This window comes from Candoia aspera, chromosome 3, assembly GCF_035149785.1.
Source record: "Candoia aspera isolate rCanAsp1 chromosome 3, rCanAsp1.hap2, whole genome shotgun sequence".
NCBI classification, from domain to species: Eukaryota; Metazoa; Chordata; class Lepidosauria; order Squamata; family Boidae; genus Candoia; species Candoia aspera.
Window position 1 is genome coordinate 157,151,157 of NC_086155.1, and position 18,101 is coordinate 157,169,257.

An 18,101-nucleotide genomic window follows, 5' to 3' on the forward strand; every position below is an offset into this window, starting at 1 on the left:
TCTCCCAAATCAGATCAATCAATCAATCCAAATCACCTCCCCAAAGCCTGCTCAAACAGAATTGTCTTGGTTGTCCTATGAAAGGCCAATAGAGTCAGGCAAACTTTCAGTGGCAAAGTGTTTCACAACATTGGTGCCATCACAGAGTAGGATTGTGTTTGGGGCCATGTCCCCATGTCACTTAGACCAGACTCCAAACATCCCCTTCTGGAAACGTGCGTGGAAAGAGCAGAATCACTTTGGAAATAGTTCCTAAGATACTTCGAATCAAGCCATAGTTTTATAGGTCAAAACTAGCACCATTAATTGGACTTGAAAACCTATTGTTAATCAAGAGTGATTGCAAAACAGTTACCTTACAGGAGTGACTCTTACCCACAGACTAACCATATCTTGTACCAACTGCTGTTTCTGAGTTGTCATCAAATGAAGCCCCACATAAAGCACATTACAGTAACTTGAGGTGATGAGTCACTGCTGTCAGTCTCTCAGTTCAAATAGGGATGTAATTGGTGTTTTAGTGGGAGTTATAGGTGCAACAGAACCCTCCAGCTGTGGACCAGTTCCTTCAGAGAAAGTACCATCCTCATCTAGAGTAATAACTAGATCAAGATTATAGCCCTTACATTTTTAGACAAATAACAACTCTATCTTGCTGGGATCCAATCTGAGTTTCTTTAGTCTTATCAAGTACCAACAGACTCCAGATCAAGACTTCCATGGCAACTCCAGCCTGGCTTGGGATGAAAATGTACAAATGAAATAGCATGGAGGAGACGGCCAAGCCCTGTGATGGTCATTAGGGCAACCAGGGCTCAATTGTTCCTTCCCCATGATTACCGATTGTGAATGGGAATGGAACTACTAAAAACCACTGCCTCCCACTCTGTTTCTGCAAGACCAGAAAGTTTCCATGCTTGATAGCATCATAAACCACCAAAATGTCTAACTGAATTAAGAGGTGTATACTCCACCATCCAGTCCCAACAAAGGTAATCAGCCTGAGTGAGAGCAACCAATGCCATTTGACCATCATGGCTAAGCCTGAGTTCATCTGAAAGGGATCCAGATTATCTGTTTCATTATGGTTCCTTAACTGAAGTCTCACCATCTTCTCCAGCATCTTCACCAAAAAAGGAAGGTTGGAGATTGGAGAGATGTTGTCTAATGCAGACAGATTTGGAGATAATCTCTTGTGGTGATAAGGGAGGACCACTGCCTCTTTCAAAGCTGACAGCACAACCCTCTCATAAAGAGCATTAATCACCTTCCACATCCATGTGTACCTGCCTCTCCAGGTGTTTTAAGTAGCCAGGCAGGTGGTGAGTTGAGCCACAGGTGCAGAGCTTGTATCATCTAGAACCCTATCTACTTCTTCAGACTCTTCAAAATCAAAGGTACCCAGATGACCTCATAGGCAGGTAACCCAATCATCTCAGTAGATTATCCATGTTGTGTCTATCACAAAGTGAATAGATTATTTTATCCATTAAGAATCTTGCAAGAACTTTCTGTTTTTCAGTTATAGTTAATTTAGTTATCGAAAAAAAGACCAAGTCACAGAAATTACAAACATTTATTAGTATCACTTACTAGAGGTTAAGTTAAAACATTGTTATAGGCTTAAATCTTGTTGGTGATTGTACAATTATTATATAGAGCAAACATAATTAATAGATTATAACATTCTATACATTAATGGGTCCAGCCCAAAGTTTGATATAAACAATTCAAAGAGTACAATGCATTATATTTGTTTAGGTTTAAACAAATCTGGTATTTTTTAAAAAAGGTGTACTGGACAGAATATAAGGCTACATAAAAAGCAAAGTGCCCTGTGCACTGAAACATTACTACAATTGGCTATACTGTATAATGAAAGATTAGAATTAAATACTATCGACCTGGATATGAATAAAAGAATCTGTCAATACCTAACAGAAAAATGGTTTGATTCTCTTGTTTGGGGAACATGATTCTACTGTTTCTATAAACAAATAAATTTACATGCCATCTTATACTTCAGAATAACAAGTATCTGGCATAAAAGCTGGTATGCTATTTTATTTATAGAGAAAATGGGAATTGGGCCTAGTGGAAGTGCACCCTAAATCCAATTTACTTTCATTTTACCAATTCTTCTCTCTCCAAAGAGACCATTTATGAGTTCTTTTGGAATCTGAAAGAGGTATGCCACAGGATACACATTTCAGTGTCCTATTCTACCTACCTTCATTATTGTTTTGGAGGCAAAGGAGTTGATTTGAGAGGATTCTTTTACAGAAAACTTTCCAGTGGAATACCATAAAGCCAATTCCAAGCATTAAGCCTCAACAGTGGGAATTCACCCTACATGCATTACTCAAATTCTGGTATATGCAGAGGGTTCTACGAACATTTGAAATGAAACCCCTTCATGTTGAGAACTTTTTCTTCTATCTAAAGGGTGGCCCACAGGAAGTTGTTGGTGGAAGGATGTTTCTTTGCGGTCCCATGCCTTTTTATTTAGCTTCGTTCACACAACACTCATGGTTAGCTGAAACATAATTAGTAAACTAGTAAACATAATAGTATGTTTACTAGTTTAATAGTAAAGGGACGTGGTGGCGCTGCGGGTTAAACCGCTGAGCTGCTGAGCTTGCCAATCGGAAGGTCGGCAGTTCGAATCCGCATGACGGGGTGAGCTCCCGTTGCTAGTCCCAGCTCCTGCCAACCTAGCAGTTCGAAAACATGCAAATGTGAGTAGATTAATAGGTACCGCTTCGGCGGGCAGGTAACAGCGTTCCGTGTAGTCATGCTGGCCACATGACCACGGAAGTGTCTACGGACAAACGCTGGCTCTTCGGCTTTGAAACTGAGATGAGCACCGCCCCCTAGAGTCGGACACGACTGGACTTAATGTCAAGGGAAACCTTTACCTTTACCTAAACATAATAGTAAACATAATTTACTAAATTAACCCATTTCCTTAAGTTCGTATCATATCCTGAACCATAAATCACATTTCCACAACATACTTTGGTCTAGCATGTTATGCAAACCCAGACTTAATCTGAGGTTAAGGATTGTTCTGTGATGAGAACTTTTCTCCTAGTTAAGAGGGAAGTGAAACATGTTCATTTCCCACACAGTTAGCAAACTTTCACTACTTCTTATAATACAGAGATATTCCTTTATGACTTGAGATCTGCAAGCATGAACCATACACAACTGAGATTATTTTTCTACAGGAGTAAGTGATTTGTTTTTTCATAGAGATTTTGATTTCTTCTCCTATCATTAAGCTTCTTTTAACATAGCAGGAAAAGATTATTTACCAGTCTGAACAATTTTAGAGATGAAACCACCATTACTTCAGAACATATTTAATGGCATACTGGAAATGTTGCAATGAGTTCTTAAAAAAAATTCACATGTAGCTATAGTGTGTACAACCCAACACTATTATATACTATATGGCAGGAGTATTTTCTGATGATGCAATGTTCATAAAGAAAATTTACTAGAATCTCAGTGACAGCATGTACTGTAAAGTCCTCTAACAATCTGAGGTACATGCCAAATTGTGGGCAAAAGTGGAATAAAGAAACTTTTTCAAGTAATAAATCTTTATCAGTACTTGCCATTGTATGTGTGTGAGCGTGCGCGTGTGTGTTTATACCAGGCAATATGTTGTTGTACACTGTCGCAATTCTGTTGTGGTTTTATTCATCCTTTTTTTTTTAACTGTTCCTTAACATATTTAAGTGTGCAAAATTAAATCTATAAACATTCAATTTTGGAAACAACAGGGTCAACAGAAGTCATCATCACACAGAAGTCTCTTGTATTTATATCTAAGTTTTTATAGAGGTACCACTTCAGATCTCCCTTGATCAAAAATTAAGACAACCAATTATTAATTATGATTAAAATTAATTATGCATGTAAGGGGTGAACAATCCTTTGATAGCTACATTAACATTTTGGGGTGCTAAGATGCGCAGTACATGAAATTTTGTTTTTTGGGGGGTATTTGACAGGAGACTGTTTTACAATTATGTGAAGTTGGTTAAAGTTAATTTAATTTATACTACTTTTTTGTTTTCTGCCTAAAATAGCAAGTAACATACAAGTGTCATTAGAGGGCTTTCAGAGGCTCCCCACCCTACCAAAAAATAAGCAGCTCTGGGCCCAGATTTATGTGAAAACAATTGTTATCTACCTGAGCATGCAAAGGACTCTGAGATATATATTCGTAAGGACTTTACATGATTAGGTATAGGAAGATGAACAATACATCTGAATGCAATTTTTCTCTCATATACCTTCCTTTCTCAATTCTGAAATATGGGATTTACATTTTGATCTGAAGGATTAAATCTGATCTTTGAAGTGTTATAAAATCACTCCTCCAGAAATTCAGACTGCTCCTTTATTGGTCAGTTTTAAGAAATTGTAAAACTTTTTTTATACTTCAGATTCTCTCCAAAAGAATCTGGTTTTTAAAGATTGCTGTCTGGATACTTTCATGATGGAAGCTGGATATTTTTATGGCCTATGTATTTTTTTTTTGTGCTGGATTTCATTTGTTCTAATTTAAATATTTAGATTTTGTCCATTAAATCTTATCTAACACATTGCTGATTTTTTAAAGTTTCAAATTGTTTAACTCAATAGTGGTTATATTTTCCTCAGCAAAATACCTGCAATTTGAATATGACTTTAAAATAAACTTAAAATGCTACACACAAAATTTAAAAGGCAGGATGGTTATTACTTATTTATAACAAGATTTGAATTTATTTGTATAGCATGATTTGTTTAGCTTCACCTTAACTGCAATACTGAACACAAAACAAGAAAAGAAATTCATATAACCTGCCGCCTTCAAGTAAAATGTGTAACAAAAAAAAAAATCCTAAAGCAATCTTATGTCTATTTATGTAGTAGTAAGCCCACAGAATGTCATGTGATATATTTCTGAGTACATATTTGTTGGATTGCAGAGTACACTAGTTTCTGATATTGTCCACTGTAAACTGAACTGATAGTGAGCTTTGCTTTCTTCCATTTTAAGTTTCATGTATAAAGTTGACTCTCAAATATTTTATGTATAAACCACCATGCTGCATATAAATCTAAATATTCCAGCAAGCTTTTGCAAAGAATGAACCTAAAACTATCTAATATTCAATTTTTTTATACTCTTCCACTAAAAATTATACTGTTTTCTCCTTATTCTTATGTCAATCTTCCCAGCAAAATTAGATTTGAATTCTGGCAGAAAATTTCAACCAGAAAAAGTAATTCACTACTTATTCACAGAAAAAGATGATTACAGCTTTCTTTTAGGCTACTGTTAGATGGTTATTGTAATTTGACTGTTTTCACTATCAAAAGAGCTGGGATTTAGCTAAAGGTCGGTATTTCATAACGAAAGAATGAGTATTGAAACTTCTAAACAGAAAAGTGCTTCTATTTATTTCAAAGGAGTTTTCAAGGACCTTCTTTCTGTAGCCACCCAAAAACATATTATGTTGAATTTATTATTCAACATGAGTATCCCACAGATGGCAAAAATTAGTTTTCCTCCCATTTCCACATAGAAATATTTTGTGCCTCTACAACTTCTACAAAAAAACATCTAAACATGCAATTCTGTAATACCAATCAATATTAACATACTACTTCAAGCAGGTAGTTAGACTAAATGATTGTTGATATTCCTTCTACTTTATGGGTCCACTAAATGACTTTTAGTAGAATTTTATGATTCTAACTTATGACTCTACTAAATGATCGTTGATATTCGTTCTACCTTTGATTCTTCCCAGTGGATCTGTCATGAGTAAGGATGGCGAGCAGGGGGCTCCCACCCAGACTGTCAAGCGCATGCGTAGCACTGAGGAACTGTTCAGCCATTCAAAGAGACACAGATCGGGACCGCCTTAACCTTTGGGGTTTATATGGCTGGGTTTTTCCCACGCTTCCTCAGTTTGTTAGGATTCTTGTTAAGTACTAGTAATAAATATTAGAGACCAAGTCTTTGTCTCAGTGTGTTTCCTGGTAGTTAGGACAGGATCAGTATCATACATGTAGAATTGATTATGTACCATCAAGTCAGGGTTGACTCTTAAGAGATCATATAGATAGATAGATTTTCTTCAGGAGGATCTGTTCCCAACCATTGTATATGTATAAGAACATGAAAATACATCTATAGAATTTCCTAATTTCGTATTTGTCACTTTTTGCTACTATAAACTTCTGTGGCAGAATCTTTATCAGTTTACTGCAGATAGCAACTTCAAGGTAGATGCAATTTACAATAAAGGAAGCATGAAGTAAAATGTATCAGTTGCTGAGGCCTTTCAAACGTTTTTTTTTTTTGGTATTAGCTTTGTATGGTATTAGTTTAATATTCAATTTGTTATGAAAATGGAGCAGACAAAAAACTTGTTTGTATTGTTCTCAACTTCCTTGGATGACTTCTTGAACCTGTATGTCACTAAGTCAGGAACAGACAGATCAAAGATATAGATGCAGATAATTGCACTAGGTCATGATATTAAACTAAATAGCAAGAGAAAAATACAACTACAGTACTGATGTATTCAGACTGTTGTACTTAACTGCCAGGTTGGTGTTAAATTACTTCAAATTTAAATGAATCCAATAGAAAGTGTTATCATGCTCTTTTTTGGCTTTTGGTGTAATGTCTGTTTGCAGTATTTATGCCCAAAGCCTCTGCTTCTGTCTAACTTATTTTAAAACATTGTTTGCATTTCAATGAATTTACTTTTCAAATGCAGAAGCGTTTAAAATTTGCCAGAATGTTGTTATTGTTATGAGATTTTATCTGTGTTGGATGCAGAAGGATAAGTACCTAATTTATACCTATAAAAATAGTTCTAAAAAGCCACAGAAGCCAAATCCAGTAAGATAAAAGTACTTCCTTCATTTGATTAAATTATTATGCATTATAATTCTGTAAAAGACTACATGACAAGAAACATATTGAAAATACAAAAAGTATTTATAAAAAATGTACTAATTGCTTACTTAAAATAGTCATTGGTTTAAACAGATTATTCCAAATAATCTGAGTCATTGTTTTAACCAATTTACTGCTTAAATTTATTGTCTACATAATTCTGCAGAACTCATTTGAAGAACATTTTTCTCCTACTTATCCCATTGATAAAGAACAGCGATATTACTGTTTTTAGAGAGTACGCTGTGTCATTGGATTTCTGAAGTCTGTTGTTCAATAAATAAATGATGTCATTTTATTTTCAAGTGCATCAAATCAGCTCTGGTCTGTTTAACAGCATCTCCGTGTTGTCTGAGCAGTCTGCTTCCCAAGTCTGATTGTTCCACTGTTGCCGTTTTCATGAGTTTCTAAAGGTGGAATCTGCCGGCCTAGAAATGTTTAAAAGCAAAACAAAACATATACAATTGTTAAAGCCTTATAGCTTGCTTGCTTATTTATTAATTAAACAGATTTATAAGGCTGCCCAACTCACACACAGTGACTCTGGTAGGCTTACAGAATTAAAAATAGACACTCCCCGGCAGCAGCAAACCCATTCATACCAGCTACTTGACTGGCTCTGAAGCAGCTTGGGGTCCCCAGGCCCATTGACAGAATCATGTCTTCAGGGCCTTCTGGAACAGGAGCAAGTAGGAGGCCAATCTTGTATCTGGGGGAATGATGTTCCAAAGGGAGGGAGCCACTACGGCGAAGGCCCTTTTCCTTGGTCCCACTAGATGTACTTTCCCAACTGAAGGGACCTGCAACATGCTCTGGCTCCCTGCTCTGGTGGGCTGGGTGGGTATAACTGGGGAAAGGTGGTCCTGCAAATGACCTGGCCCCAAGGTCATATCACCCAAGGTGATAACCAGCACCTTGAATTGGACCCAGAAGCAAATCGGCAACCAATGCAGCTCCCGCAAAATTGGTGACACATCAGCAAGTCTATTCTTCATGTGATGGAATGTGTTCCTGAAAGGTGGGGTGATGTGGTAGATTCTGGCACTGCCGCTAGTTCTCAGGAAGAGAGGAGCACATTCTAGAGGATTCAGTCCAGAAAGGGTTGGTGGGAAAGCTAAGAGCTTCAGGATCACCCTGCCCTAGAGTCTCTCAGGTTACTTGTGCTTAGGTCAGTTAGAGTAGCTTTAGTCTGGCAAGATTCTGTCTATATGGTGAGAACAATAAAGAACTAGAGTTGGAAATATTGGTGCAGCATGGTTCTTGGCCTGGTTCCTGACACTTGCGCAAAACTATGAGGCCGCTGCATTTTGAACTAACTGAAGCTTCCGGATACTTTTCAAAGGCAGCCCCATGTACAGCACATTACAATAGTCCGAACAGGAGGTGACTAGGGCATGGGTAACTGTGAGAAGGGCCTGTTGGTCCAGGAATGGGCATAACTGGCGCACAACATGCAGTTGTGCAAAGGCTCTCCTGGCCACAACTGCCACCTGCTCTCTGAGCAGGATTCATGAGTCCAGGAGAACCCTCAGGTTATGCACAGGGTCTGTCTGGGGCAGTGCAACCCATCCAAGACCAAAGATGGTAATTCTCTGGAAACCAAAGAGCCCCGAACCCACAGCTATTCCATCTTGCCAGGGTTCAACTTCAACCTGTTATTCCCCATCCAGACCTCAACAGCCTCCAGGCACCAAGAGAGGGCAGTCACAGCATCACCTGTTACTCCCCATCCAGACCTCAACAGCCTCCAGGCACCAAGAGAGGGCAGTCACAGCATCACTTAACTCACCGTGGGCAGAGATGTACAACTGACTATCATAAGCATACTGGTGATGGATGATCTCACCCAGAGGCTTCATGCAGATGTTAAACAGGAGCGGAGAGAGCACCGAACCCTGCGGCACCCCACAAAGCAGGGGCCGAGGATGGGACCTCTCGCCTCCAATCAACACCCACTGGAAATGGCCCCGGAGGAAGGAGGTAAACCAGCACAACACAGTGCCCCCCACTCCCAACGCTGCTCCAGGATACTATGGTCGATGGTATCAAAAGCCGCCAAGAGGTCAAGTAGAGCCAGGATGGTTGCACACCCTCCATCCCGCTCCCGCCAAAGATCATAGAAAAGCACAACCAATGCCATTTCTGTCCCATATCCAGGCCTGAATCCTAACTGAAAGGGATCCAGATAATCCGTTTCATCCAGGATCCTCTGGAGCTGCAGCGCAACCACCTTCTCAACAACCTTCCCCAAAAAGGAGAGGTTTGAGACAGGATGAAAACTGTCCATCAGGATGGGATCAGGATGGCTTAAGGAGGGGGCGAACCACAGCCTCTTTAAAAGGCCGGGGCACAACCCCCTCCTCCAGAGATGCATTAGCCACTGCCAGTACCCACCCACATGTCACCTCCTGGGAGGCTTTTATTAGCCAGTGGAGACATGGATCCAACACACAAGTGACCAAGCTCACAGTCCTTAGGATCCTGTCCACTTCCTCAGGAGCAACAGGGTCGTGTTCCCAGGTAACTGGGCAAGAACCTACCCCAGGCATCTCCACCGGACCATTGTCCACACTGGCATCCAACTGGGAACAAATCTCAGTGATTATCTAAATGCTTGAAAATAGGATTTCCTATCTATAGGATTTCCTACTTCTTATCCCCTTTATGACAGGGGGTTTAAAGATTAAAAGAAAATATGGGAAGCTAACCTGACATCTTTCATCATGACCCTAATCCATAGCAGGATCCTTCCAGAGAGTTCTTTTGCTTTTTAAATCTTAAAACTAAAAAATTAACTTCCAGCTGGTAACGGAAATGGGTTGAATTTAAACCCTAGGTCTTCCTCTTATTTAGGGAGCTATTCCCTCATCTTTGGACTGCTGTACTGATTATATAATATATTCATACTAGAATGTAAAAAATCAAAAGTTTTATTATGCACTTAAACAGAAACATGTTTCTAGTGAAATTTCTCAAGAAGAATCGAGGGAAAAAGAATCAAGGTTCTTTTTCCTGATTTATTTGTGTGATTTATCCACCATCTCAATCTAGATGGAATTTTAGGAGGGTTCCAAATGCCATTGTCCTGCATTATTAATCTTTCTTTGCTGGTTTTTTGCATCAACTCTTGACATTTTTTTTCCTTAAAGAAAAGGAGGAAAAGAAGTAATTGCAGAATGCCGTTTGATTGGTTGTGTAGGCATCCTTTGCCTGGAAACACTCACACTGTAGTTTGAAATACTTTCCATTGATATTCTATTGCCAACTTTCTGAAACACTTATTAAGACATAGACAACACCAGAAAAAGCCCATGCCTGAAATTACTTACAAACATTGTTGAAATTACTTACATTGTTAACTGAAAAATATGTGAAGCCAAGTCAATCCCATTAAATGCTATCTTAAATGTTTACTAAATCATTAACAGAATGTTTGATAATTAACATTTTCCAAATATGACAAAAAGTCATGCAACCCCAAATTTCAAAAATTAATCTAATCCACCTTTTATTATATTTGACTGGGATTACCATTATGATATATCTGGATGAACCCAACGATGCACATTAGTAACAAAAGTTATAGTTTAAGGCCAACAGTTGGGTAAATTAGGCAATCTGTTTTGTCTTTGTGCTCATCAGCACACTATAAACTCAATGACAAGAAGAATACTGCAATTTTTCTCTAGTAAGAAACTGAATTCTTATGCTGTGAATAGGCTTGTAATTCTATTTGTGAATAGGCTTGTGATGCTTATTTCTTTCATAAAACAGCTGCAAACAGATGCTTTTTAAAAGGACTTTAATTAATCATGTTCTGCATCATCAAAGGAATATAAGATTGGTATCATGGTTATTAGCAATCAGATAGCTATGTTCTATTTCCAGAATATAATTTACTACAAATCTCCAGTAAAGTGCATTGCTCTACAATTGAAACTGGCTGCAGTAGCCTCATGTTGAGATGAACTGTTGCTATTATAAATGACATAATATATACCTTAGAAAACTAAAGTTGAGCCCTGAAAGCAATATAATGCTCTGCACAAAATTAGAAAATCTTTACAACTTGGTAAAATTATTGCATGTGGAGTCTTTCACATGTGCTGTCCTTTGCTGCAAAAGAATAAAGATGCAGCATATTTTAAACTAATGAGAACATTTATTCTAAAACTCAGGGGAGAATTTAGTGATAGCCATATGATTATATAAATGCAAGTTAGCTGTTGTGACTGAATTAATTTAAGATAAAATTCACACAAAATCTGGTTTTCTAAGGAATTATATTTAAAATGGTGTCAAAAGATCTTTTATGAAATATATGGAAACAAGAAACTGAGGAAAAACATGCTCTTCCAGCATGTAGCTGAGGAGATCCTATTTAAATCGTGGGAATTCAGCAATGGTGCACTCTTTTCTCAGACTGCATTTTTTATAATCAGGTCAATTTTAATGAATCACTACTGATATATAGAAATGGGTGAAATTATATTCTATTATTCAAGTAACTGCCAGTTCCTTAGAGCAGAGAAAAATGACTTCATTAGGAAATTCATAATGACTTTTATCCACTGCCATACACTGATAGAGCTGTGCGGCACTAGGATTCAAAGGCAAAAATGTGATTTAGAACATGCTTGTAGCATCTGTCAAAAACATCCTAAGGCAACCACAGGATGGTACAGTAGCTTGCAAAGAGCATCCGCCTGGGAAAAGTAGCAATTGTTTTAAGGTGTTTTTGATAGGCAACCCACGCATGACCATATGGCTCTGAAGCATATTTCTTCCTTTGAATTTGCAGCACCGCACACCCCTAATATTGGATAGTTCCTTCTTGCTAGGACGTGCCTAATTCAGATGTCAGCCTTTTGTATTGATTTCATTGCTCCTAGTGCCCTGAAAACTAACTGTATTCTTTTAAAAAGTTCTTTGCCAATGTAAGCTCCCTAGACATCAAAGACATTTCCAGTATTAACATACTTTGATGATCAAGAATTCAATTTTTATGTTACTACTAGAATACACATCTCACAAAAATCTGTGAAATTCAGCTCTCAAAAATCTACTCATGCTTTTGAGTCACAAGTCAAAGAAGCAAGGGCTCTGTCTTATCCTGGTGCTTGGAGGCTGTGAGGGTCTGGATGGGGAACAACAGGCTTCGGTTGAACCCTGGCAAGACAGTGGCTTTGGGTTCTGGGGCCTGCTGGTCCTAGGACTATGCCATCTTTGGTGCTGGAGGGGGTTGCACTGCCCCAAACAGACCTGGATTCACAACTCCTGCTCAAAGAGCAGGTGGCAGTTGCGGCTAGGAGGGCCTTTGCACCATTTCGTATTGTGCACCAGTTGCGCCTATTCCTAGATCGGGGGGCTCTGCTCAGATTCACTCATGCCCTAGTCACCTCCCAATTTGACTACTGTAATAAGTTCTACATGGGGCTGCCCTTGAAGAGTATCCGGAGGCTTCAGCTGGTGCAAAATGCAGTCGTGTGCTGTTATCTGTGTCTCTAGAACAGCATGTGTTATATTTCTGCTCCACAAGCTGCACTGGTTGCCAGTCTGCTTCCAGGTCCAATTCAAGGTGCTGAGTTTGACCTTTAGAGCCCTTCATGGCACGGGGCCGGGTTATTTGAGGGACCAGCTCTCCCTGATTATATCTGCCTGTCTCATCAGATCCAGTAGAAGAGGCATGCTGCGGGTCCTGTCTGCTAGGGAGCTATACTTTGTGGGTCCCAGGAGGCAGGCTGTCCTGGCTAAGCAAAGACCACGCTGAGACGAGGACAAAGTCTCTAGCGTTTTATTTAACTGCTATTGTAGACAGAAAATCCTACCAAACTGAAGAAGCGTGGGAAAACCCAGACAGATAAACCCCAAAACTCAAGGCAGGTCTGTTCTGGGTTTCTTTGAATGACAGCTCAAAGTCTCTCAAGTACGCGTTTTCCCCCCTGGATAGGGGCTTCCTCCTGCTCGCCATCCATACCCATGACACAGGCCTTCTCTGCCATGGCACCCGCCTTATGGAACATCCTCCCTACCCCCCAAAGTGAAGCTGGTAACATCCCTGTTGTTTTTCCAGAAGCTCCTCAAAACCTGGTTATGCCATCAGGCCTGGGGGCCCCAGGGGACTGGCAAGTTACTGAGGTTGCTCCACTGTTAACATTTGCTGCCCTTTCTTAGCCTTGTGATTTTTTCTTCTGAGTAAGAATAGTTTTTTATATATTAACTGTTCTATAGTTTTATTGTATGCCACCCACTTTTTTGTGAGATGGGAGGCCATATAAATTTAATGAATAAATAAATTTAAAAAAAGAAATGATCTTGTACAACTCCCTTTCTGTGTTGGTGAAACTTTCTCCAGATCAGCTCAGGCAATTCAGATTACAGTGCCCCAGTCTCTTACTGCGTACCATATAATAATATAAGGATCAAGAGAGGGTCTCTGATCACTGATTCCATTACCTCTCTGGGACCTAGCTTGAATGTCTCAGTCACACCACTGCTTGGATCTCTCCAATTAGATGGAACTTTTAACTTAAATTTTCATAAAACTTCCTTCAGAGTATTGGAACAATATGTGAGAGTCTCCTTTTATCCTACATATCAGGGAATGAAAAATGAGTTCCAGGAGAATTAAAATATTGTATCATTTAACATAAGAGATTGTTACTGCTTGGGAAACAACTCTAACTGAATATTGAGGAACTCGCTATCAAGGCCTATTGTAAGAAGTCCCAAATTGTCTCTGCAAAATGAAGCCCATCCTGTAAGGAAGTGAAAGATACAAAATTATCAAGCATAGAAAAATAAGCAGCACATAATTCAACTTAAGAAAGATGAAGACAGGTACACAATATCAGTGTAATTAATTATTACTGCCATAAGGCTGATCATACATATTGAATTATCTCATCTTAGCAGAAGAGTAAAAATAATGTAATATTGATAGATGTATTTAATTAAGCAGTTGTACTGTTAGATATAAAACAGCAGCAGCTGCTGCAAATTTCTTACAAGTTCATATCTGTAAGACTAACTGGGTGGCATAATACATTAGCATGACTTTTGAAAAATCCTTCATGAAAGCTTAAGAGGAAATCAGATAAAATATGCCGTTTATGACTCGATGAATCTTGCCTATGTTATGGAAGTAGGATTAGGTATCCCTCAGATCTTTTTCCAGAGCTTCAATTCTACAATACTAAGGAAAGACTGCTTTACCCTATATACCTTCTCATCATGCAGATGTACTTCTAAATAGGAAAATACTTCACATCATACTAATTCAGATGGCTAATCCATGAATTATTTTTCTTATATTATAAATGGAGGAATTCATATCTTTAAGAATAGTATAGCATTACTTTGCTTATTCTCTATGAAACTATTTATTTTTCATTCATAAACAATTACCTCTGTCATTTTTGTGCTTCCATGAGAAATAAACTAGGACTTTAGCAAGACTGTAACTCAAATAACAAACAATTAAGTTGCACATGCTTAAATATGCAAAAAAAAATTCTAAGTTTACTTACTGATTGCCTGAAAGAGTTCTTCAATGTTAATTGCATTTTTGGCACTGGTCTCAACAACAATTGCACCTATAGATTCTGCATATTCTTTGGCATCTTTCATAGGTACCTCCCTAAAATAAAGTTTTATAAGTTTAAGTTAAGTTGTTGTGCAACATGAAATTTTGGTTCAACTATTATTATTATTATTCTCCATAACTTGAGCACACTGGATATTCTTTTATTTCTTACTGCATGTTTCTCAGATGAGAAATATAATTAGTTCTCGTTCTCCCCAATCTATAGAAGATGGAGAGAGGTTGTACAAACAGAATTCTAAACTTATAGTTAGACAGTCTAATATACGCTTGTTCTACAGTGCAGTACAACACAAAATCCATTAGAGCATTCTGACAGCATTAGGATCTGTCTTCCTTCCATTCTAAAGAAAATTGTGACTGTAACTTCCAGACTTCTCAGCCACTGGTGCCTGTTTATTTATTGCACATTTATACCACAAATGACTTCCATTAGAATAACAATAAAATTCTTTAAGATGCATTAAAAAATTCAATGAGAGTTCAGTTAATAATTTAATGAAAAATGTAAAGAAAAATTCAAACCTAATTACACATAATCAATTGATCATTTAAAAAAACTATTTTATTTTCAATTATTTTACTTTGGCCAGTTTTGAAATAATTCAGAAGCTTTAATTCTTTACAAATATTTCCCATACATACCTAGTGTTTTATAGATCCTCTTGTGATAATCAGATAATGAATTTGTGTTGTATGATAATGTATTTTTGCAAATTGGGTATATGCAAAACATTCCATGCAGGAACTTTTCCACGCCAGCAACTGCTGCTCTAGAGTGATCCATGCCTGAAATCCATCTTGATACCTCCTTAAATTCAGTATCCCATTTTGAGAGATTAAGAGTTCCCCATGTTCACATAAATCATAATCTATTGGAAGTTTGATTATATTTTACACTTTGATTTTTCCTTTTATTCAGCTCTTTTAAGTTCAGACCTACCACACTGATATTTAAATCTTTCACTAGATTCTATAGATCACATTTTTTCAACTTTTGTATTTTCTGCAACAATAAAACTTGTACTTGGTTCAATGAATAAACTAGTGAAAAAGTGTGTACCTTCCCTTTAATAAGCCTTGTAGAATTTAAAAAAAAACTGTATTTTTTATTTTTATCAATTTAAAATTAATAACTGCCTTGGCAAGAAAAATAACGAACACTTGATTTGTTTGACCCCAGAGCAAAACATTATTTGCCATACTATTAATGTTTCAACTGTAACATCATTCCATCTATCTTATATTTCTTGATGCATAATTACACAGGTTTTCAAAGAAATTAAATGTTTTATAGCTTTTTATAACCCTCATTTTTAATGCTATTTTAAACATCTCCACCATCAAAATAAACTACAATAAGCTTTCCCTTCTGTACTCTCAAATTTAGTATTTGTTCTATTACTAAGCATTTTAGCAAAAATGTTTGATTTAATTGCATAACTCATTCTACCTCCCAATTTCCCTACCTTCCACTAAAATTATTTTCTGAAGTTCGTATCTCTCAAATGCTTTAACCTCTCCCATATTTATGGAAGCCAGGGTTAATGAAATAAACCATATACACTGTATGGACCTAACACCTAAACTGAAGTTGATCTAGGCCTTCTTTGTTATATTAAACTTTATATGGGTGTGAAGTATACAGTATATCTAACACAAAATTCCATACAGTATTACAGCCACTTTATTTTGTCTTTATATATATATATATAACTATTAATGATTAAATATAAAATGATGAAAGTTATAAAATGTTAAACTATCTTAATGTTTTTATTAACTTAAATTAACACTGAAGTATTTTGTAGCTTATAGCATATAGTTTCATAGGTGAACTTCCTGTTGTAGAAGGCTGCTTCTGGTTTTGTGTTCTCATGTTTGGTTAGAAGAAGCCTTTCCTACTCCTCCTCTTCTTTTTACAAGTCTAAATATGGTCAGGCTAATCAAAACTTGGAAAAAAGATCCTTTGCCCAAACATTAAAAATAGGATCATTTAAGCCTTAGGCTTAAAAGCTTAGGCTTAAATTAATACACATAATTTTAAATAATTAAGAATATAAGCAAGAAAAAAATGTTAATGACTTATGAATACACAAAGGGCTTCACTGTGCCTGAACATCTAAGGACAGGAAATCATGTGGTTCCATCAAAAACAATGAGATTGTAATTATATGGTTCTGTTCCCACCATTTAATTGCAGTTTGTAAGCAAATCTCATGGCCTGCAACTCTTAATTTAATAAAGGAAATGTCTGAGAACATGCTACATTTTTTCATTCCCTTTTATTATTATTTCTAAGTGTTCCTCTTTAAATACCATATTGACAAAGGCATGATGTAAGTTGAATCCTGATCAGTTTTAAAGTAAAATTGTATGAAAACACTTCATACAATTTAGTGTACAGTGGTTAAGGTGTGGGACTTGAAGCAGAGAGACCAACATTCAGTCCTCATTCTACTACACTACTCAGCTGATAACTCTGAGCAGCCCCAAGCTCTTAGTCCACCCTACTTCAGAGGTTTGCTGGTGTGAGGATAAAATTAGGGGAAATTCCCCATGTAAACCATTTTGAGTAATAATTTATAAATAAAATAAAATGCATTACCAAAATGTTTATTCTTAAGCTCTAGATCCAGACAATATATTGGATAATATAATTTACGTTTAACATAAAATATGTTTTCTGCTTAAATTTTTAGAGACTATCCACCATTATCCTAAAATTTAGCCTTGCTTTTCAAAATTTACAGAAAGCAATATGTAACTGATTGAAAGGTGGTGATCCTTTCCAATGGTTATACTGAATTGGATGTATTGATTGTATTTACATGCTATGTTTTGTATTTGAGTTTTTAAAAGTGGTTTTAGCATGGGTGTAAGTTTTTTGTTTTTATTTATATTTTTACTGTTTTTGCTCTTGTTTTTAATTGTTGTGACCATCCAGAGTCACATGTGTGAAATGAATTAGATAAATAATAAACAACAGGATAAGTTGTTTTATATATGTTGTTTATTCGTTCAGTCGCTTCTGACTCTTCGTGACTTCATGGACCAGCCCACGCCAGAGCTTCCTGTCGGTCAACACCCCCAGCTCCCCCAGGGATGAGTAAATCACCTCTAGAATATCATCCATCCTTGGTCGGCCCTTCTTCCTTTTGCCTTCCACTCTCCCTAGCATCAGCATCTTCTCCAGGGTGTCCTGTCTTCTCATTATGTGGCCAAAGTATTTCAGTTTTGCCTTTAATATCATTCCCTCAAGTGAGCAGTCTGGCTTTATTTCCTGGAGGATGGACTGGTTTGATCTTCTTGCAGTCCAAGGCACTCTCAGAATTTTCCTCCAACACCACAGTTCCAAAGCATCTATCTTCCTTCTCTCAGCCTTCCTTATGGTCCAGCTCTCGCAGCCATATTGTCATGAGCACCGTTGAGCTGATTGTGTCAGCACAACAGCACACATAACAATACCAAGGAAGCAGGGGCAAGGGATTAAGAGATATGTAAGCAACACACAAAGACAGG

General features: G+C 37.3%; 1 protein-coding gene across 1 annotated transcript in view; it reads right to left on the minus strand.

The window, feature by feature from the left end:
- Positions 1–7,029: 7,029 nt before the first annotated feature.
- The window catches only part of RAB31 (RAB31, member RAS oncogene family), a 57,697-nt gene continuing 46,625 nt past the window's right edge, over positions 7,030–18,101 (minus strand). The window contains exons 6-7 of the mRNA XM_063300225.1: positions 14,506–14,615; positions 7,030–7,404 (exon numbers count right to left, since the gene is read on the minus strand). Of these exons, the coding sequence (XP_063156295.1) occupies positions 7,307–7,404; positions 14,506–14,615 (208 nt within the window). The 3' untranslated portion in view covers positions 7,030–7,306. The remainder of the gene's footprint in view (positions 7,405–14,505; positions 14,616–18,101) is intronic.